This window comes from Loxodonta africana, chromosome 3, assembly GCF_030014295.1.
Source record: "Loxodonta africana isolate mLoxAfr1 chromosome 3, mLoxAfr1.hap2, whole genome shotgun sequence".
Classification (NCBI taxonomy): Eukaryota; Metazoa; Chordata; class Mammalia; order Proboscidea; family Elephantidae; genus Loxodonta; species Loxodonta africana.
The window spans coordinates 197,204,100-197,226,030 of NC_087344.1; the positions used below are offsets into that span (position 1 = coordinate 197,204,100).

At 39.1% G+C, this 21,931-nt stretch overlaps 1 protein-coding gene across 1 annotated transcript in view; it reads left to right on the top strand.

Moving 5' to 3' along the window:
• The window catches only part of ATF6 (activating transcription factor 6), a 261,968-nt gene that overhangs the window by 97,151 nt on the left and 142,886 nt on the right, over positions 1–21,931 (top strand). The window contains exons 10-14 of the mRNA XM_023554220.2: positions 1,830–1,961; positions 6,105–6,218; positions 7,517–7,616; positions 19,675–19,742; positions 21,811–21,925. Of these exons, the coding sequence (XP_023409988.1) occupies positions 1,830–1,961; positions 6,105–6,218; positions 7,517–7,616; positions 19,675–19,742; positions 21,811–21,925 (529 nt within the window). The remainder of the gene's footprint in view (positions 1–1,829; positions 1,962–6,104; positions 6,219–7,516; positions 7,617–19,674; positions 19,743–21,810; positions 21,926–21,931) is intronic.

A 21,931-nucleotide genomic window follows, 5' to 3' on the forward strand; every position in this document is an offset into this window, starting at 1 on the left:
GTTTACAAATCAAGTCAGTCTCTCATACAAAAATTTATATATACCTTGCTATATACTCCTAGTTGCTCTTCCCCTAATGAGACAGCACACTCCTTGTTTCCACTCTCTATTTTCATGTCCATTCAGCCAATTTCTGACCCCTTTTCCCCTTTCATCTCCCATCCAGACTGCAGCTGCCCACATAGTCTCATGGGTCTGCTTGATCCAAGAAGCTCACTCCTCACCAGTCCCATAGTCCAGTCCAACCCCTGTCTGAAGAGTTGGCTTTGGGAATGGTTCCTGTCTTGGGGTAACAGAAAGTCGGGGGACCATGACCTCCAGGGTCCTTCTAGTCTCAGTCAGACCATTAAGTCTGGTCTTTTTACGAGAATTTGGGGTCTGCATCCCACTGCTCTCCTGCTCCCTCAGGAGTTCTCTGTTGTGTTCCCTGTTAGGGCAGTTATCGGTTGTAGCCAGGCACCATCTAGTTCTTCTGGCCTCAGGCTGATGTAGTCTCTGCTTTATGTGGCCCTTTCTGTCTGTTGGGCTCATAATTACCTTGTGTCTTTGATGTTCTTCATTCTCCTTTGATCCAGGTAGGTTGAGACCAATTGATGCATCTTGGATGGCCATGTGCTAGGGTTTAAGACGCCAGACGCCACTCTCCAGAGTGGAATGTGGAATGTTTTCTTAATACATTTTATTATGCCAATTGACCTAGATGTATCCTGAAACCATGGTCCCCAAACCACCGCCCCTGCTACGCTGGCCTTCGAAGCATTCAGTTTATTCAGGAAGCTGCCTTGCTTTTGGCTTAGTCCAGTTGTGCTGACCTCGCCTATATTGTGTGTTCTCTTTCACTTCACCTAAAATAGTTCTTGTCTACTATCTAATTAGTGAATACCCCTCTCCCTCCCTCGCCCCCACCCTCGCTCCCTCGCTCCCTCCCTCCCTCTCTCCCGACTCTCATCAAAGAATATTTTCTTCTCTGTTTAAACTATTTCTCGAGTTCTTATAATAGTGGTCTCATACAATATTTGTCCTTTGCAACTGATTAATTTCACTCAGCATAATATCTTCCGGATTCTTCTATGTTATGAAATATTTCACAGATTCCTCACTGTTCTTTATCGATGTGTAGTATTCCATTGTGTGAATATACCATAATTGATTTATCCATTCATCCGTCGATGGGCACCTTGTTTGCTTCCATCTTGTTGCTGTTGTAAACAGTGCTGCAGTAAACATGGGTGTGTGTATAAAAGTAGAAATATTTTTAAAATAAATTTTTGTTGACTTTATTTGATAGCCTGCCTTCTGGCATTGTGAAAGGCTAATGAATTTGGCTGTTGACAAAGAAAGTAATTCTCATTTCAAATATTCCCTCATTGAAAACATCAGTTTGCAACATTCAGGAGGACTTTTTATTTCAGTTATTCTGAGTTTAAAATTGAAAACATCAGTTTGCAGCATCTAAGAAGACTTCTTATTTCAGTTATTATCTGAGTTTAAAATTTGTTTAAATGTATATTATATTTATTTCCTATATTATATGTATATATAACGTGATTATAGAGTTTTTAAAACATATACAACACTGCCTTTTAGGAAAGTTTATAAATAAGGTGCTTTTATACCTATAAGAATTATTTTTAGAATTGTTTTTGATATGTCCAGAGTACCAGGCTAGGGATTTGACCACATCAATACACTGCTTGGCTTGTTCCTATGCCTAGCATTCTTGTTGTGTTACATGGATCTATAGAGACATTCTGATTTGCTTCAGAGCTACATATAGCATGCATGTGTGTAACTTATTTTAATTAGTGCCCCATATTTTTTATTTTCAGCATGTTGGAGCAGGATTCCAGGAGAGTGAATCCTGATGTGAAGCCTGCAAATCAAAGGAGGCATCTTTTGGGATTTTCTGCTAAAGAGGTGCAAGACACATCAGATGATATCATCAGGAAAAACAGCTACAGGTTAGATGGCATGTATCTGTCTAATTGATGTAATAAAATAAAAATAGAGAATTATGTAATTTCACATCTGAATCTTTCATGCAAAATTTTGTCTAGTGGAGTAGAAAAGTTACTGAGGCCAGTTAATAAATTTTACTGTTAAGATCAGTCCTATGAATACATTTATTTTGAAACCTTTCCCAGTTTTAGAATTCTTGTAGAGATGTGACCTTTAAAATCTCAGACTGAATGCATTAATATATATGTTGAAACACATACAGTATATAAATGTTATATTGTATGTAAAATACTTCAATATAGTTACTTTCTTTTTCCTATGTTTGTACATATAACGTATTTAATATTTGCTACTTTGTCCATTGATTGATACGGTTAACCCTATTTGCAATCATTAGGTAAAATGACTTATACTTATTTATTGTGAGCTTTCCTGAATCTTCCTCCCCCGTTACAACTTAATACTGACTTGGTAAATTCCATATTGCTTATCAATAACGAAAGACTTACAATTGTACAAAAATACAATTTCTATCTTACGGTAACTAAAAGAAGATCATAGTGAACATTTTCAAAGCTGTATGCTTTTTGGTAAATATTTTCCCTGTGCTATTTAGAATTTTTATTAGATCTGAATGGAGCCAGGTCCTTTACTAACAAGGCAAAGGGAGTCCATAGCGTGGCAGCCATGACACTGTACATTGCTTGAAAGTCATTAATGATTTGTATATTACTAACTCTCTTAAGGTTCTACAGGCCAGGGGCCACAAGGGAGACATTCTTGTGATTTTTATCCTGTTACACTCATACTGTTGAATGAAATTATTATCCTAGTTCTGTAGGCTTGTTATTGTCATAGTCCTGTAGCCTTATCTCCATCTTGCTGTGCTAGAAAAAAGGCTGGTATTTTTTTTTTTTCAGGAACCTGCAGTGTATAAAGCACTATGTTCAGTGCTGTGGACGATCCAAGGAATTATATGGTAGTAACTATAATGCAATGTAGGACGTGATAGCTGTCATAATGTTGGAAAACACGTAAAGTTTCAGCTTTTTTATGCGCCAAAGTTATGCCATAGTCCTGGAAGAGCAATCACAGTGATCATGTAACAGTTTCCCTGATATCGCTAGAGTTTAATAGTGCCTGTAATTTCCCTAAGTAGTTTGTTCGGGCTTTCCCTGTGTGTTACGTAACTTTGAGTTCTTCTGTTCTCCGCATGCAATCCATCAAAAGTCACATTTAAAATTTAACAGCCCTTAGACTTGTGAGGGTTGTAAGTGTGTGGCTTAGGTATGCACAGCTTGTTGCTAAAAGATAGAACAAGTGTTTTTTGTTAGGTACTTGATGTTACAGTTCAGGTAACATCTGTTTACAAGAGTATTGTTTTTACAAGAGTATTGTTTATTTTGCACTAACTAAAAAAACAGAAGCCTTCACTTATTTGTGTACATTAGAGTAAGGTAACATACTTACCTTACTGCATAGTATTCTGATCATATTAGTTCATGCCATAGGTCTCCGTGAATTTCAGGCTGTAATTTTATCAGCTTTCAAAGTAGCACATGAGATGCAAGCCATCTCTCTGCTGCCGGCCCCCACCCCCTCAAGTCGGCGTTGCCTGTGCATATTTGAGTTACTGGTCTTGGTAAGAAACAGAAAAGATTATAGCTTCTTGGCTCCATGCAAGTCTCTTGAAGTACCTAAGATTATTACTGAGCAACTTGGGAGATTTGAACTCCATTAATTCGATGCTGTTTTTAATCATTATAAATACTGAATAAAAGATATGGAAAAATGTTTGTGAAACATTTGAAAGCACCAAATAAGAATTTGCTTTGAACTGAATTTTAGGATTATTTATGCTCAGCCATGACACCTGTATTTATTTTTAATACAACTTGTTTTATATCATGTTTCATTTTTTAGGAGAATTTTAAGAACTGGTTCAATTAAAAAAGGAATTGGTTCTAATCCCATAGTTTATAATACCGTATTTACCTGTCGTTTAATAATTAACTGCATATATTTTTTCAATCTGAGAACTGTGTGATGTATAAATAAGATGACCATATAGTTTATCAGCTAATGCTTTGAAGAATGAAAGGTAGTGCCTAGTAATAGTTAAGTCAGGACATCAGGCATAAATCTTGGGTAAATGGGAAAGGGTGGTCAGCCTACATATAAGGCAACAGTCTTTATTCCATGAATTCTCATTCATGCTAGCTTGGTAGCCTTGGCCCTTAATGTACTGATTTATTGGCTGAAATGTTTTCTATTGACATAGAATGGTTTGCAAGCATTATAAGAACTCTAACCTTCTCAGGGTTAGTGTGGGTCTAATTGTCTCCAGATTGCACGTTGGCTTAGATTTTCTCTTTCCTTTTTTCTTCATCTCCTCCCAGTCTCTTCCCTGGTGTTTCTCCTATCAGATTTTTTTTTTTTTCTTTCCCAAAGAGTATTTTTGGCTGATAGAACAAAGCCAGTCAGCACAGATGTGTAGAAGTCATTACTAGAGTTTATCACATGGAAAGAAAATCATAAATCAGAAATATATTTTCTAAAGCAGTTTTGGGCTTTTCTGATGGGACTACAGTGTTTGTATTTTTAAGTATACAGACACAATTTTTAAGATAATACATATATGGCAAGTCTTTGTTCTTGACTTTCTAACATGGCAAGAAGCCTCTCCTTATAGGTATTCAGAAAAGTGTACATTACCAAGTACAAGAGAGATTTCCTTTTCTTTCCCCTCAACACTTAATTTTAATCTGATCTGCTTCCGAATGTCATCATTATCTGTGTACCAGCACCTCTGTTTTCTTCACACAATCCTAATAGCCAGAAGAGAGGACATCAGGAAAGTTGCTGGTCCAAGTTGCAGGGAAGAATGCTCTATAAACCCTCAGTTCTTTCTTCTTTTCCCTGTGTGTGGTGGCATACATAAAAATCTCTAATTTTTCCCTCGGAGTTGGTTTTCACCTTTGCCAAAATTATTTTCATCAGGTATGGCAGTGATTTCAGCGTTGCCGAACTTAATGGAAACTTGTCTCAATCTTACTCGACCTTCTCGACATTTGGCTGCATGGATCACGCCGTCCTTGAAACATTCTCCTTTTGCGTTACTGTATTTTTTAGTTTTTATCCTGCCTCACTGGCTGCTGCTTTGCAGTCTTCTTTGTGGGCACCTGTTCTATCCAAATCTCAAGATTTGGTACTGTGAACTTTTCTGTTTTCTTTCTGCCTGGGTGACCTCATCTATAATTTAGTACATAATCCATATTTGTATATCCTGTTGACTCTCAAATTTATGTTTCCAGTCCAGACTTCTCTTCTGGGTCTCCAAAATCATGTATCCAATAGTCTCCTTGACATCTCTATTTTAACATTTCAGATTTTACAAAGCCACAGTGGAACTCTAGGTTCCTCTCCCTGTTCTACCTCCAGCTAGTTTACTACCACAGCATTCCTCATTCCCTAGGATATGAATTAGCTTGGTGGTTAGGAACATGTATTTTTTGATGCCAATGGAGTAACTGGATAATATCCTGCTAGCATTATCCTAGTGATTTAGGTGCCACATAATTCTAAAATTTATATCCAGCTTTTCAGCTCTTTCACTTTTCTCCTGACAAATATTTTATGCTTCTTTTCACCTCCACACCTTTTCAAAGGTTATAATTCAGCTTTGTTATCATGGAATTATAAATGAAAACAGAATTATAAACGAAAACTGGTTGCATGATAAATACTGCCCTTCCTATCACAGGTGGTCTTTCTCCTAACTTCCGCCATTACTGTGTCACATCCTGTGTTCCAGCAGCATGTGTACACCTTGCTCTGAGTTCATTGAGGGCAGGGGCCATGTATTATCATTGTATCCCCAGGTCTGGTACATAATAATTACTTGATAGCCAGTGGCTGTATAGATGTGAATTACCATGATCTCTCTGTAGAAAACTGGAAAATGACTGTGCTCTATAGTCTATACTTTCTTCTTTTCTAATGTATTTGCTTCTGTTTCAGGGTATGCTCTATTTACTGTATTTTTATTTCCAGGAAAAGTGAACAGTAGTAATGAGTTTCTGGCAGCAAACTTTTTCTTAGGAATTTAAGACTCAAGGGAATAAACTTGTGCATGTATATTTCAGGTACGACCATTCTGTTTCAAATGACAAGGCTCTGATGGTTCTCACTGAGGAGCCACTACTCTATATTCCTCCACCTCCTTGTCAGCCCCTGATCAACACAACAGAGTCTCTCAGGTGAGTGTTGTAGATTATTGCAGGAATATTTGAATGGGTTCCTGTGTTTAGCTTTGGAACTAGAACAGTATTTGTTCAGATTGACTAAGTAGCTGAGAGAAGCCTCTGAATTACTTGCTGGAGAACCATAGGTGTATCATATAGGTATATTATATAGGTATATTCAGTTTCCCCACCAACCTGGTAGAGATGGTAGTGAGTCTATTTCAAGTAATGGTATTAGCATTACATATTTAAATATGTTTTAATATTTGAAAACTATAGAATATTAATATAAAAATTCAAGGTAATTGTTAGGGTTGGTGATGGTAACGTTCATAGCAGAAGGTGCCATTTTCCTCAAATTAGGAAGATGATAATTTGAAGACATGTGATTCTGGAGATACTTTCCCATTAGTGTACCCTTCTTTATCAACTTTCACCCTTGAATTTTTTCCTGTGATTTTGGATCCTAACCTTGACCCCCAAAACTGCCTCAGTGTTCTTATGGTAGGTAGTAGTCACCTGTGCTTTGATAGGCATAGTCTTATGTCTTCCCAACTGCTCTGAAAGGTAAGCAAAATAAATGACAGTTATATTTGAAGTAGCCTTTTTTTATTTTCAATGTTGGAAAATTTGAATTGTAGTGCATTGATTTTTTCCTGGCAGTTTAGTTCATTCTTTTTCTTTTTCCAAAAGACCGTGTTTTTCAAAGACTTTCATGCATTCAGTTGTTGTTAGGGGTCCTATAACTTAAATTCTCTCCAGTATCTCAGATGTTTGTGTGCACACGCCCAAGAGCAGAAACTGGAAATACCTTTTTTGTGGAAAAATCTTTGCAGCTAATATTTATATTTGGCAGTTTATTAGGTATGTTTTTTTTTGTTTTTGTTTTTGTTTTTTGCATTCATAATTGAGGAGGACATCATGTTTGGTAGAGTAAAGCGTCAGTGAAAATGAGAAAAACCCTCAACGAGATGGATTGACGTAGTGGCTACAACAATGGGCTCAAACATAACAACGAATGTGAGGATGGCGCGGGACCAGGCAGTGTTTCGTTTTGTCGTACATAGAGTCACTATGAGTCAGAACTGACTCAGTGGCACCTAACAACAACAGTATTCTATAAGTATGCATGTCTTATTAAAGATACCTTTTAATATTAACTGTCTTAGCTTTTTCAAATCCAAAAGTAATACTGAGTCATCAGCTACTTGGGGTCTTCTTTGGAACCTGCAGAATATGATTAAATTCACTTCCAGGTAAGGGATGAGACTTACTTCTTTGAAATATGTTTGATTAATTAAGCTGTTTTATAGGTTAAATCATGAACTTCGAGGTTGGGTTCATAGACACGAAGTGGAAAGGACCAAGTCGAGAAGAATGACAAATAATCAACAGAAAACCCGTATCCTTCAGGTATGTTTCTACTTGCCTTTGATAATTGTCTTAGTCACCTATTGCTGCTATAACAGAAGTACCACAAGTAGATGGCTTTAACAAAGAGAAATTTATTCTCTCGCAGTCTAGTAGGCTAGGAGTTCAAATTCAGAGCACCAGCTCCAGGGAAAGGCTTTCTCTCTCTGTCAGCTCTGGAGGAAGGTCCTTGTCTTCAATATTCCCTTGGTCTAGGAGCTTCTCCACACAGAAACCCTGGGTCCAAAGGATGCACTCTGCTCCTGGCACTGCTTTCTTGGTGGTATGAGGTCCCCCCGTCTCTCCGCTGGCCTCTTTGCTGTATCTCAAAAGAGATGCATCTCATTACCTTGTAGTGGTAGGATTTATAACACACAGGGAGATCACATCAGATGACAAAATGGGAGAAAATCATACAATACTGGGAATCATGACCTAGCCAAGCTGACAGATGTTTTGGGGGGATACAATTCAATCCACGACAATAATGTTTAGAATATTTGCTGAAAGGCTTCCCTAGCTGGGATTGCTATCTCCCTGGAAGATCTGGGGAGCTTTCGCTTCAGCCACTTCTGCTACCTCCTGCTGCTTCTGATGAGGCTGTCGCTGCCACTGAAGCCCTCCTTCCCTGTCTCCCAGGTTTAGTAGCACTAGTTCAGCCCTCCTTTCCCGCCTCCCAGGCTCAGGAGCACTAGTTCAGCCCTCCTTCCCCGCCTCCCAGCCTCAGTAGCACTAGTTCAGCCCTCATTCCCCACCTCCCAGCCTCAGTAGCACTAGTTCAGCCCTCCTTCCCTGTCTCCCAGGTTTAGTAGCACTAGTTCAGCCCTCCTTCCTTGTCTCCCAGGTTTAGTAGCACTAGTTCAGCCCTCCCTTCCCGCCTCCCAGGCTCAGGAGCACTAGTTCAGCCCTCCTTCCCCGCCTCCCAGCCTCAGTAGCACTAGTTCAGCCCTCCTTCCCCGCCTCCCAGCCTCAGTAGCACTAGTTCAGCCCTCATTCCCCACCTCCCAGCCTCAGTAGCACTAGTTCAGCCCTCCTTTCCCGCCTCCCAGGCTCAGTAGCACTAGTTCAGCCCTCCTTCCCCGCCTCCCATGCTCAGTAGCACTAGTTCAGCCCTCATTCCCCACCTCCCAGCCTCAGTAGCACTAGTTCAGCCCTCCTTCCCCGCCTCCCATGCTCAGTAGAACTAGTTCAGCCCTCCTTCCCCACCTCCCAGCCTCAGTAGCACTAGTTCAGCCCTCCTTCCCTGTCTCCCAGGTTTAGTAGCACTAGTTCAGCCCTCCTTCCCTGCCTCCCAGGCTCAGTAGCACTAGTTCAGCCCTCCTTCCCCGCCTCCCAGGCTCAGTGATACTAGTTCAGCCCTCCTTTCCCGCCTCCCAAGCTCAGTAGCACTAGTTCAGCCCTCCTTCCCCGCCTCCCAGGTTCAGTAGCACTAGTTCAGCCCTCCTTCCCCACCTCCCAGGCTCAGTAGCACTAGTTCAGCCCTCCTTCCCTGCCTCACAGGTTTAGTAGCACTAGTTCAGCCCTCCTTCCCCGCCTCCCAGGTTTAATAGCACTAGGTCAGCCCTCCTTCCCCACGCCCCAGGTTTAGTAGCACTAGTTCAGCCCTCCTTTCCCGCCTCCCAGGCTCAGTAGCACTAGTTCAGCCCTCCTTCCCCGCCTCCCAGCTTCAGTAGCACTAGTTCAGCCCTCCTTCCCCGCCTCCCAGCCTCAGTAGCACTAGTTCCGCCCTCCTTCCCCACCTCCCAGGTTCAGTGGTACTAGTTCAGCCCTCCTTCCCTGCCTCCCAGGCTCAGTAGCACTAGTTCTACCCTCCTTCCCTGCCTCCCAGGCTCAGTAGCACTAGTTCAGCTTTTATAGCACTAGCAGGTCTTGCTTATGCATGGTGCTGTTTTTCGCTCTTTCCCTCAAATTTGCTTTGAAGCCAAGGTTCCTGTGTGTGAACATCTGTATCAGATGTTTTTTGCACAAATGATATAATAAACGACACTGCATATCTCCTCTGTTCTCATTGGTGCTGTTGTTAGGTGTCATCAAGTCGATTTCGACTTTGTGTAACCGTAGAACTGCCCCGTAGAGTTTTCTTGGCTGTAATCTTTATGGAAGCAGATTTCCAGGTCTTTCTCCCACAGAGTTGCTGGGTGGGCTTGAACCACCAACCTTTCAGTTAGCAGCTGAGCGCTTAACTGTTGCACCACCAGGGCTCCAGAACTTTTCAAAAAAAGGGTATTGAAACACGGGGACGGCTTGGAAATGATGGCAGACACATCTCCATGAGGGCATTTGTGAACTTAGATGTGTACAACTGTGAGTTAATACACTTTAAATATAAAGACGCAGGTTGAAAATAAAAGGGTGAAAAGTATATATGCAAACATTAAAGAAAGGGAGCTTATTTAGCAGAGCTTTCATCTCGATGTTGTTTGCCACAAAGCACTGTTAATAGTCATCCCTTCATTCATCAGATATTTACTGCTACTTCTAAAGCACTTAGACTAGCAACCAGCACTTTGTAAGCTCTCACCAAACATTACCTGTGGTGGTGATAAAGAGCCAGGTAGTGTTCTAGACCCTGCGATTATTGTGTGTATGTGCGCTTGCATGCAAACATGTCCATTCATGTAGGTATGTATATGTGTATACACGTGTCTATACGTGCATACGTATGTGTGTGTATATACACATACACGTATCAAGCTCCCATCTTCATGGAACTTATATGCCAGCAGGAGACAAACAACAAACAAGTAAATAAATACACGATATACTCAAGAGTAGAGATAAGTTCTCTAAAGAAAAAAAAAGCAAGGTAGGAGGTTACAAGTTTGAATTGAGAGATGAGTGACTATTTTAGATTGGGTGGTCAGAGAAGGCTTCTTCAAAGAGCTTCCAGTTGAGTAAGATATTGTTTAGGTAATTAATGTTAGCTGTCATAACATATAGCCCCAGAATTTCAGTGGCTTAATGGAATATTTTTTTTCTCACACAAAGTCTGATACAGCTTTTCTCCAAGCAGTGACTAAGGGGTCCAGATTCCTTCCGAAGTGTGGTTTCAACAACTCGAAATCCTTTGCTGCTAACTCGGAGCGTTGGGGAAGAGACAGCTTGGAAAATTATGTGAAATGTTGTAGGCATCAGGCCTAGACATTAGCCAATGTTTAGTTGCCCAAAACTGTCACATTGGCTAAACTGCCATGAGGGAGACTGAGAAAATGTAGCATTGCTGTGTGCTCAGGAAGAAGGAGAGGGTTTAGGGAGAACGTAACATTGCTTCTGTCATAGGCAGAAAATGAAGGAGTAGCAATTTAAAGGTCTAGGAGAAAATCTGGGGAAAGAACTTCCAGACAATGGGAACACCAAATGTAAAGCCACGCAGGAGGGAATAGTTCAATATTTGAGGAACATCAAGGGGTTCAGTAGACTGGAATATAGTGACTAAGCGATGGGGTGAGAGAGGCAGTGGAGGCTTGATAATGCTGAACCTCACGGGCTAAGGTGAGAACTTTGGATTTCACGCTAGGTATGAGTGAAGGCATGGAAAGGTTTACACAGAGAAGTGACTTAATCTGATTTATGTTTTTAAAAAATCACTCTAGCTGCTATTTAGAGTAGACCATGGTGGAAGGCATGAGTAGAAGTAGGGAGGCCAGCTAAGAAGTAATTTGAGTAGTCTTAAGTGAGAGATCATTTTGGCCTGTACTAGCATGGTAGATTTGGAGGTGGAGGAAAGTACTTGGATGCCAAATATATTTTGAAAGTAGAGCTGATAGAAATGGCTGATGTAAAATAAAAAGCAATCAATGATAATTCCTATACCTTATGAACTGGTTGAATGGCAAGTCCTTTTATTGAGATGAGCAAGGTCAGGGAAGAAGGAGTTGGAGGCAGGAATCAAGAGTTTTAGACGTGCTAAGTTTGACATGGCTATTAGACATTCAAAAGAAGAAGTCAAGTGAACAATCAGATATTCAGGTCTGGAGTTTAGGGAAGAGGCTGGGACTGGAGGTTTAATTTGGGGTAATATTACCTACGGAGAAAGTAAAGAGGAAAGAAAAGCGAGTGGGTGACCGGGCCCTTGGCCAAATCCAGCATTATAGACGGGACTAGGAGGAAGAACCAGTACTTAAGAAGGAAGAGGAATGACTGGCTGTGAGGCAGGAGAAACTGTAGAGTAGTAGTGTCCCAAAACTGAAACAGAGTCTTTCAGGGAAGGAGTGATTAACTGTTACAGAGGCTAAGAGGTACTGAGTAAGATGAGAACTGAGAAATAATCATTGAATTTGATCATGGAAGTTAGTGATTTTGACAAAATCCTTTACATTGGAGTATGATGACAAAAGCCTGACTGAAATGGATTCAGGAAGTAATAATAGATGAGGAGGTGGAGAAATTATTTCAGGGTGATCCCAAAAAAACAGAGCCCAAAAGAGGGTTTATTTTTGGATCAGAAATATCTCACCAGGTTTACATGTTTATATGCCAGTAGAAACACCTTAGCTGTTTGTTTATTTGGAGACTAATTGGAAGCAGTACATGATGTGTTTTAAAAGCATAGTAAAAGGATAGCAATAAACAGTAACTTGTAACAATCCTGGGATTGTTTTCATCTATAAAATAATGAAGGTTAGTCTAGACGCGCTCTAGACTGTACATGAACTCAGGCTCTGACATTCTGTTATTCTATCGTGATCTAGTATGTGGCTCCCTGGGCCTTTCTAGACCTTTTGCTTATCTGCTGTGGCAGCTTTATTGGTTAGAGGCTATAGGAAATCACTACCAACACCACCAGTACCTCAGAGCCCCAGAGCTGCTGCATGACATTGGAATATGGAGTCTGGTACTTCAAAACTCATATTTGCCAAAGCCAACACATCAGCTGCCACCCTGGCCAGGGAAAAAATGGACTGTACCTCCCTTTCTGCTTTCCAAACCTGGCACAAGTGATTTTACTGGCAGAACCTAGATTATATCCAGAATTGTAATGGCAAAAATGAGCAGGAAATATAATTTCCAGGTTTCCAGCCCTTCCTGTACAGAAGAGCACAGAAGGAGGCAGGAATGGATAATTGCCGGTAGATAATCCTACACAACTGGTATAATGGACTTTATGAAAAACTACATTAAAATTCTTGGCCTAGGTGAGCTTCTTGCTTTATCTTTTGATATAATTTTTCATGGCGTTCGTTCCTGTTTATTGGATAAATGAATGAAGAGTTTACTGCGGGAGGGATGCTTGGTGTACTTTAATCTTGAAGGAATTCTAACGCAAGGAAAATGATTTCGTTTTAGTGTCATAGCCTTTGTACATTTGCAGGGGATTTATAATTTAAAGTTTTCTTCTGCTATTTCAGACGTACAGCTTTCTGTAGGAAGCTTAGACAGTTGACAGAAATGTGGGAATCTTATCTGTTACATCAAAGAGAATGACAGAGATAACTCTATCTTTGACCAGGGTAAAAGAAAACCTTGGTCAGTCAGAAGGGGAAGGATCATTCTGTTAGTGCTGTTGTCAGTACTAAACATAGCAATTCCTCTGGTTCTTTCTCAGCGTAGAAAGCCTGCAACTCCTCTGCTTTGTCTTTTTTCTTCATTTTAGCCTACCTTTTCCTCATTTTTTTTTTTTCCCTCATAGTCACCTCTTTCAGGTGCTAAAAGGATCCAAAAGTCTTATAAGGTATTCTGTAAACTTAATGAATTGACATTTCTTTGAAATTTCTATCATTTCTTAGCATTATATCCTTGATTGGGCTTATCCTATTTCATAGTTCTTCTTCCTTGGCTCTGAGTTGTCAGAATAGATAAAGGGGCAAATTAGTGAAAATATCCTTCAAAATGAGGTGAGAAAAAGACATTTTCAGATAGGCAAAAGCTGAGAGAATTTGTCCCTAGTAGACCTGCACTGTAAGAAATACTAAAAGAAGTTTTTTAAACTAAGGGTAACGATACCAGGTAATACCCCAGATTAGCGTGAAGGAAGAACGCCAGAAGAGGCCTTTTAAAAATATCTTTATTTTATGTGTGTGTGTATTTAAATGTCTTTAAAATATCTTCTTAAAGCAAAAATAACAATTTATTGTACAGGTTATAGGTTATATAGAAGTAAAACTTAAGACAATAAAAACACAAAGGGAGGGAGGGAGATAAAGTTATTCTTATAAAGTTTTTATATTGTGCAAATAATATATGAAGGCAAACTGTGGTGACTTAAAGATTAAAGTATATTCTCTAGAGCAACCACCAAAAAATACAACAAAGAAGTACAGCTAAAAAGCTAATACAAGAAATAAAAATGAAATACTAAAAAATATGTAATTCACCCAAAAGAAGCCGGAATAAGAACAAAGAACAAGTAGAATAAATAGAAAATATATTTCAAGATGATAGACTTAAATCCAACCATATTAATAATTAAATTTCATGGACTAAATGCATCAATTAAAAAGTAGAGATTGTCAAACTAGATTTTTAAGAAAGCAGCATCCAGCTATATGCTGTTTACAAGAAATATCTTCAAATATATAGACACAGGTTGAAAATAAAAGGTTGAAAAAGTATTTATACCATGCAAATATCAAGCATCAGAAAGCTGGTGTTAATCTGACTATGTTAAGTAGACTCAGGTAAAGGGTATTATAAGAAACCTAGAAGGAAATTTCATAATGATAAAAGGATCATTTCATCAAGAAGAGAGAAAAATTCTAAATGTTTAGGCCCCTAATAACAAAGCTTCAAAATATACAAAGTGAAAATACAAGAACTAAAGGGAAAAATAGACAAATCTGTAACGTAGTTGAGGATTTTAACATCCCTGTCATTTCTATGTAAATATCTACCTCACATTTTTGTTGATTTGCCCTTTTGATGAATCCATATAGCCAAAAATACAAAATTTCATGGCCAGTTTTTCAGAGATTCCTTTATTAATTTGTGTGAATCTTAGACAGGTAAATGCCATATCAGATTTCTGTTTGCCCAATGTCTGTGTAAGGAGCCCTGGTGGTACAGTTGTTAGGTGCTCAGCTGCTGACCAAAAGGTTGGTGGTTCTAACCCACCAGCCGCTCCATGGGAGAAAGATGTGGCAGCCTGATTCTGTAAAGATTTACAGCCTCAAAAACACTGTGGGGCAATTCTGCTCTGTCCTGTAGGGTTGCTATGAGTTGGAATCAACCCAACGGCAGTGGTTTTTATTTTAAAATGTCTCTGTAACTCAACTTTCCTTAAAGCCTATCCACCCGTTTTTGAGATTGGGGAAAGAAGTCTAGCTTCCTTCAGACTTCTGTATTAATTTCATATGTACCAAAGTAGCAGAAATTGTTTGAAATTCCTCAGCTGTTTAATCTTTTCATTCTAAACCTTACATTTATAAACGAGCTAAATTTAATTTTGGTTTTATTTACACCTTACTTAATAACCATGCCAATAAGTACAGTATTCTGTTAAGTATATTTGTTTCTCTTTTTCTTTTCATTTTATTGGTACTTTTTTTCCGTATTGTTTAACAAACATTCATTGAATGCCTGCTGTATGCAAGACCTGCATTTGATTTTGTGAAATAAAACCTTTTACTTATTACAGAGCCAGCAGTTGGAAGCCCCAGTATTCATCTCTGTGTATTGGTCCTATCTACCAAACAAAATTGCCCCCTTCTTCCTTAATTTTTTGTACATGCTTCTGTTTTAGCATTTTTACATTGTATTGTTTTTACATATCTGTCTTCCCAGTTAAATTGAGAGCAAAGACATAATAGTGTTCAGCTTTGTAGCCCAGGTGCATGTAGTAGGTGCTCTATAAAAGTTAGATTGCTGAAGGATAGATGGATGGACACAGTAATGAACATAGCAGGAGTCTGATCATTAAATGATTAATTAAGCCATTGCTTGACCAGGGTAATAGTAAGGACACTTCTTTAATGTAATAATACTTGATAAGGTGTCCTTGAACTCTGATACCCTTCCAAAACTCTGTTGAAGATCAGCTTACAAAACTGCCAGGGAATATAAGGAGGCATAGTACAAAAGAGATGGTATGTGGCAAGTAGGTTTCCAGTGTAGCATATGTGGGTCACTAGGTGCAGTGGTTAAGAGCTCAGCTGCTAACCAAAAAGTCAGCAGTTCGAATCCACCAGGCATTCCTTGGAAACCCTATGGGGCAGTTCTGCTCTGTCCTGTAGGGTCGCTGTAAGCTGGAATCGACTCCATATTAGGCTGTTTTCTTGCTACAGGAGTTATCTGTGCCATCTCTTTAATGATGGTTTAGTCTAAACATGTACTTGTTGTTGTTCTTGGGTGCCATCAAATCAATTCCAACTCATAGTGACCCCATGTGACGGAGTAGAACTGCCCCATAGGGTTTTCTTGACTGTAATCTTTACAGAAGCAGATTGCCAGGTCTTTCCCCTGCAGAGCTGCTGGGTGAGCTTCAACCACCAACCTTTCAATTAGGAGCTGAGTGCTTAACTATTTGTGCCACAAGGGCTCCTTTATAAGTGTATTTAGACATGATGATCTTTTTGTTTAACTCAGTAAACAATAGGATCTAGTTTCATTGTGAACTTTTCATTGAGAACGTAATTATTTTAGACAGACAAGTTGTTATTTATATGGCTTGGTCATAATACTTTCACGGCTTGGATGAAGCTTTTCGGCTACAGGCATACCTTGTTTTATTGTGCTGTGCAGATACTGTGTTTTTTACAAATTGAAAGTTTGTGGCAACCCTGCCTAGACCAAGTCTGTCAATGTCGTTTTCCCCACAGCACCGCTCACCTTGTGTCTCTGTGTCACTTTTCAGTAATCCTCACAGTGCTTCAAACTATCTGTTACGGTGATCTGTGGTCAGTGATCTTGAGTGTTACTTTTGTAATTGTTTTGGGGCACCATGGATTGCGCCCATATAAGATAGCGAGCTTCATTGATAAATGTTGTGTATATCCTGACTGCTCCACTGACCAGCTGTTCTCCACTCTCTGTCCCTCTCCTTGCTATTCCTGAGACAGGACAATATTGAAATTAGGCCAATAAATAACCCTACAATGATTTCTAAGTGTTCATGTGGAAGGAAGAGTTGCATGTCTCTCACTTTAAATCAGAAGCTAGAGATGATTAAGCTTAGTGAGGAAGGCATGTTGAAAGCTGAGATAGGCTGAAAGCTAGGCCTCTTGTGCCAAAGAGCCAAGTTGTGAGTGCAAAGGGAAAGTTCTCGAAGGAAATTAAAGGTGCTGCTCCAACGAACACGAATGACAAGAAAGTGAAACAAGCCTTCTTGCTGATATGGAGAAAGTTTTAGTGATTGGATACAAGATCAGATCAGCTACAACATTTCTGTAAGCCAAAGCCTAACCCAGAGCAAGGCTCTAACTCTCTTCAGTTCTGCGAAGGCTGAGACAGGTGAGGAAGCTGAAGAAGGAAAGTTTGAACCTAGCAGAGATTGATTCATGAGGTTTAAGGAAAAAGCTGTCTCCATAACGTAAAAGTGCAGGACGAAGCCGCAAGTGCTGATGTAGAAGCTGCAGCAAGTTATTCAGACGATCTAGCTAATCGATGAAAGTGGCTACACCAAGCAACAGGTTTTCTTTCTTTCTTTTTTTTTTTTTTTTATTATTGTACTTTAGATGAAGTTTTACAGAAGAAACTAGATTCTCATTAAACAGTTAGTACACATATTGTTTTGTGACATTGGTTACAAACTCCATGATATGTCAACACTTTTCCTTCTTGACCTTGGGTTCCCTATTATCTGCCTTCCAGTCCTTGCCCCTGGGCTGGTCTGCATCTATAGTCTTGTTTTGTTTTATGGGCCTGTCTAATCTTTGGCTGAAGGGTGAACTTGAGGAGTGACTTCGTTACTGAACTAAAAGGTTGTCCAGGGGCCATACTCTCGAAGTTTCTCCAGTCTCTGTCAGGCTAGTACGTCTGGTCTGTTTTTAAAAGTTAGTTTTGTTCTACATTTTTCTTTAGCTCTGTCTGGGGGACCCTCTGTTGTGATTCCTGTCAGAACAGTCAGTGGTGTTAGCCGGGTACCATCTAGTTGGGCCGGAATCAGTCTGGTGGAGGTTGTGGTAGTTGTGGTCCGTTAGTCCTTTGGACTAATCTTTCCATTGTATGTTTGGTTTTCTTCATTCTCCCTTGCACTAGCTGGGGTGAGACTAATAGAGTATCTTATCTGGCCACTCACAGGCTTTTAAGACCCCAGATGCTACCCACCAAAGTAGAATGTAGAACATTTTCTTTATAAACTATGCTATGCCAATTGAGCTAGATGTTCCTCGAGACCATGGTCCCCACAGCCCTCAGCCCAGTAATTCAGTCCTTCAGGGAGTTTGGATGTGTCTGTGGAGCTTCCATGACCTTACCGTGGACAAGTTAAACAACAGATTTTCAGTGTAGATGAAACAACCCTATATTGGAAGAAGATGCCATCTAGGACTTTTATAGCTAGAGGAGAAGTCAATGCCTGGCTTCAGAGCTTCAAAGGACAGGCTGATCTCTTGTTAGGGGCTAATGCAGCTGGAGACGTTAAGTTAAAGCCAGTGTTCATTTACTGTTCTGAAAATCCTAGGGCCCTTAAGAATTATACTAAATCTGCTCTGCCTGTGCTCGATAAATGGAACAACAAAGCCTGGATGACAGTACATCTCTTTACAGCATGGTTTACTGAATATTTTAAGCCCACTGTTGAGACCTATTGCTCAAAAAGAAATACTCCTTTCAAAATATTACTGCTTACTGATGATGTACCTGGTCACCCAAGAGCTCTAATGGAGATGTACCAGGAGATTAATGTTGTTTTTATGACTGCTAACACAATATCCTGTCTGCAGCCCATGGATCAAAGAGTAATTTTGACTTTCAAGTCTTGTTATTTAAGAAATACATTTTGTAAGGCTGTGGCTACCATAGATAATGATTCCTCTGATAGATCTGGGCAAAACAAATTGAAAACCTTCTGGAAAGGATTCACCATTCTAGATGCCATTAAGATTCATGGGAGGAAGTCAGAACATCAACATTAATGGGAGTTTGGAAGAAGTTGATTCCAACCCTCATGGATGACTTTGAGAGGTTCAAGACTTCAGTGGAGAAGTAACTGCAGATGTGGTGGAAATAGCAAGAGAACTAGAATTAGAAGTGGAGCCTGAAGATGTGACTGAGTTGCTGCAATCTCATGATAAAACTTTAATGGATGAAGGGTTGCTTCTTATGGATGAGCAGAGAAAGTGGTTTCTTGAGATGGAGTCTACTCCTGGTGAAGATGCTGTGAGCATTGTTGAAATGACAGCAAAGAATTTAGGATATTACATAAACTTAGTTGACAAAGCGGCAGGGTTTGAGAGGATTGACTCCAATTTTGAAAGAAGTTCTGCTGTGGATAAAATGCTATCAAACAGCATCACATGCTACAGAGAGATCTTCCATGACCGGAAAAGTCAAGCGATGCAGCATACTTCATTGTTGTCTTATATTAAGAAATCGCCACAGCCACCCCAACCTTCAGCACCCGCCACCCTGATTAATCAGTAGCCATCAGTATCGAGGCAAGATCCTCCACCAGCAAAAAGATTTCGAATTACTGAAGGCTCAGATGATAGTTGGCATTTTTAAGCAGTGAAGTATTTTTTACTTAAGGCATGTACATTTCTTTTTTAGACATAATGCTATTGCACTCTTAATAGACTACAGTATAATGTAAACATAACTTTTATATGCACTGAAAGAGCAAAAAATTTGTGTGACTCACTTTATTGCAATGTTCACTTTATTGTGGTGGTCTGGAACTGAACCTGCAATATCTCCAAGGTATGCCTGTATTTCTTTAAACTTTATGGGAAGTGCCTTAAATGTCTTAATCTCCATAAGACACATCCCTCAGCCTGGAAGGTAACCAAAAAGGTTTTAATTTTGTGTTGGTGTTTAGATATGTGAACTTAATGTATGCAATATTCATGATAAAACTATGAATACTTTAGTAAGAGTTTATTAATAGACTGTAGATTGAGTCAGTATTGGAAAATCTTCATATAATTTCAGTATATACCATAAAACTTTTTTCTTTTTTTCCTCCCAGGGTGCTTTGGAACAGGGCTCAAATTCTCAGCTGATGGCTGTCCAATATACAGAAACCACTAGTATCGGGTAAGAGAGTGTGGAGCTCTTGGCCAGGAAATAAAATAGCCAGTATTTTAGTAAAGTTGAAATTCTTACTTCCTTTCCATCTTACGTTTACTCTCACCTGTGACTGTAGATTGGTCCGCAGAACATATACTATTTCTGAGCAGTAGGAGTAAAGCCAGGTAATTTCAAAAGGTTAACTCTCCAGAATCTCTGAAGTACAAATTTAGTCAAAACACTGGTCAGTCATAATCCTTCTGAAAATCTTAAAAACACGTAGCTCTCCTGTCCTTAATTTGCGTCTATTTCATGAGCCCAGGGCAAGGGAATATTATCTTTTGCGTATCTGCTCAATGCCAGGTGTTCTGCTGGGCACTTTGCATGAGTTTTATCTTTAAATCCATATAATAATTTGAAAAGTAGATACTGTGGCTCTATTTTATATGTGCGGAAACTGGGCAAGTCATTTGCTTTTTGTCAGTTTAAGAATCATAGAACCAGTAAGTGGCAGAATCAGAATTCAGACCCTAGCTGTTTGACTTAAAAGGTATTGTTTACTGTTTGATACTACTTAAGATTTTGAAAGATTCCCAAGAGAGTTCTATAGTTAAAAAAAAAATTTTTTTTTTTGCTATAGTTAGAGAGGTTTAAATGTGTTGACAGAGACACACCTAACTAAAAGGAAAGATAATGTGGGAGGCAATATAGTGTTGTGTTTAAGAAGTTAGCTTTAGAGTCAGGCAGAGTTCACATCATAATTCTGCCATTTACTTACTCTGTGGGCTTGAGCAGTGTAACTTAGTTGAAGTTTCCGCATCTACGAAATTCTGGCTGCACAGTTAATGTAATGATTAAATTAGATAATATATTAATTTAACAGGTATTTACAGAGAACCTACTGTGTGCTAGATAGTATTCCCGGCACCTGGGAGGGATGTATATGAAGATTGATATAACATATAAATTATATGTGTTATGTAAATTATCTGTATAAATATTTAAATCGAAAGGTGTTTTTATTCATTTCAGTTACTACGTGTATATTTGTAAAAAATGTCTATATTTTTGATGCATGGCTATGATGAGATATGATTTCTTAACCAAGTAATGTTTATAGTGAATTATATTCAACATACAAGCAGAAATAGCCTAGTGAGCAAATGGAAGTACATATGACTCATTTATAATTTCCCTTTAGGTCAGTTTTTTCTCCTTTTAAGTTAAAAAAAAAAAATCCCAAGTTTGATTGAAACATAGGTTTTCTCTTTAGAGAAGAACGAAACAGTATAGGATCACTTTAACTGTTCTAGATGTTGGCTTATTGTGCTGAACAGTAAGAGATCTTGGAAATATTGTATTAACTATAGTAATACCATTTGAATGTATCCTTTGGGGTAAGTGTAGTATGAGGTGTTATAATTTTAGTTTTTAAGTTTGTCAAGGCACTGATACGGCACTTTTAGTATCAGTGGTTAGCAATTGTTGAGTGACTTGTATGTAACAGGACATGTGCTTGGCACTTCACATATACAACATCCCTGATCCCCATATCAGTCCTGTAGGTTTATGTGATTGTCCTTTTATTTTTGAGGAGGAAACTGAGGTTTCTCGAGAGGTTGATTTTTTTTCATCAATGCCCACTTGAGGTGTAGAACTGGAATTCAAAGCCCTTTCCACCTTTCGTAGAGCCTTGTAGGCAAGTGTTTCTTCACAGATTTGATAAGAGTGGTGAAAAATAACTTTTCCTCATGCTTAAATTTGACTACCAAAGAATTTAGAAACATGCAAACTCATGTGGCAACCTATTTTCTGATACTTTTATTATTTTTCCATGCTTTGCAATGCAACTTGACTAGTACATTTTAGAGCTTTAATTCAGAAATGAGAATTTTAGCCTTAGTAATTAGATCTTATAAATATCCTGGTCTTGGGGCTTTTCAAAGTATTATTATAAAAATTATCACCAAAGTACTACTGATACTTGGTTGAGAGAGATTCTTATAATTCAGACATTAATAGTTTTGGAATGGGAAGTATTTTGAGAGAACAGTTTTCTTTAGTTCAAGAACACTTTGCCTATTTTTTACTTTAGCAGGAACTCGGGAAATGAGCTACAAGTATATTATGCATCACCCAGAAGTTATCAAGATTTCTTTGAAGCCATCCGCAGAAGGGGAGACACATTTTACGTTGTGTCATTTCGAAGGGTAAGT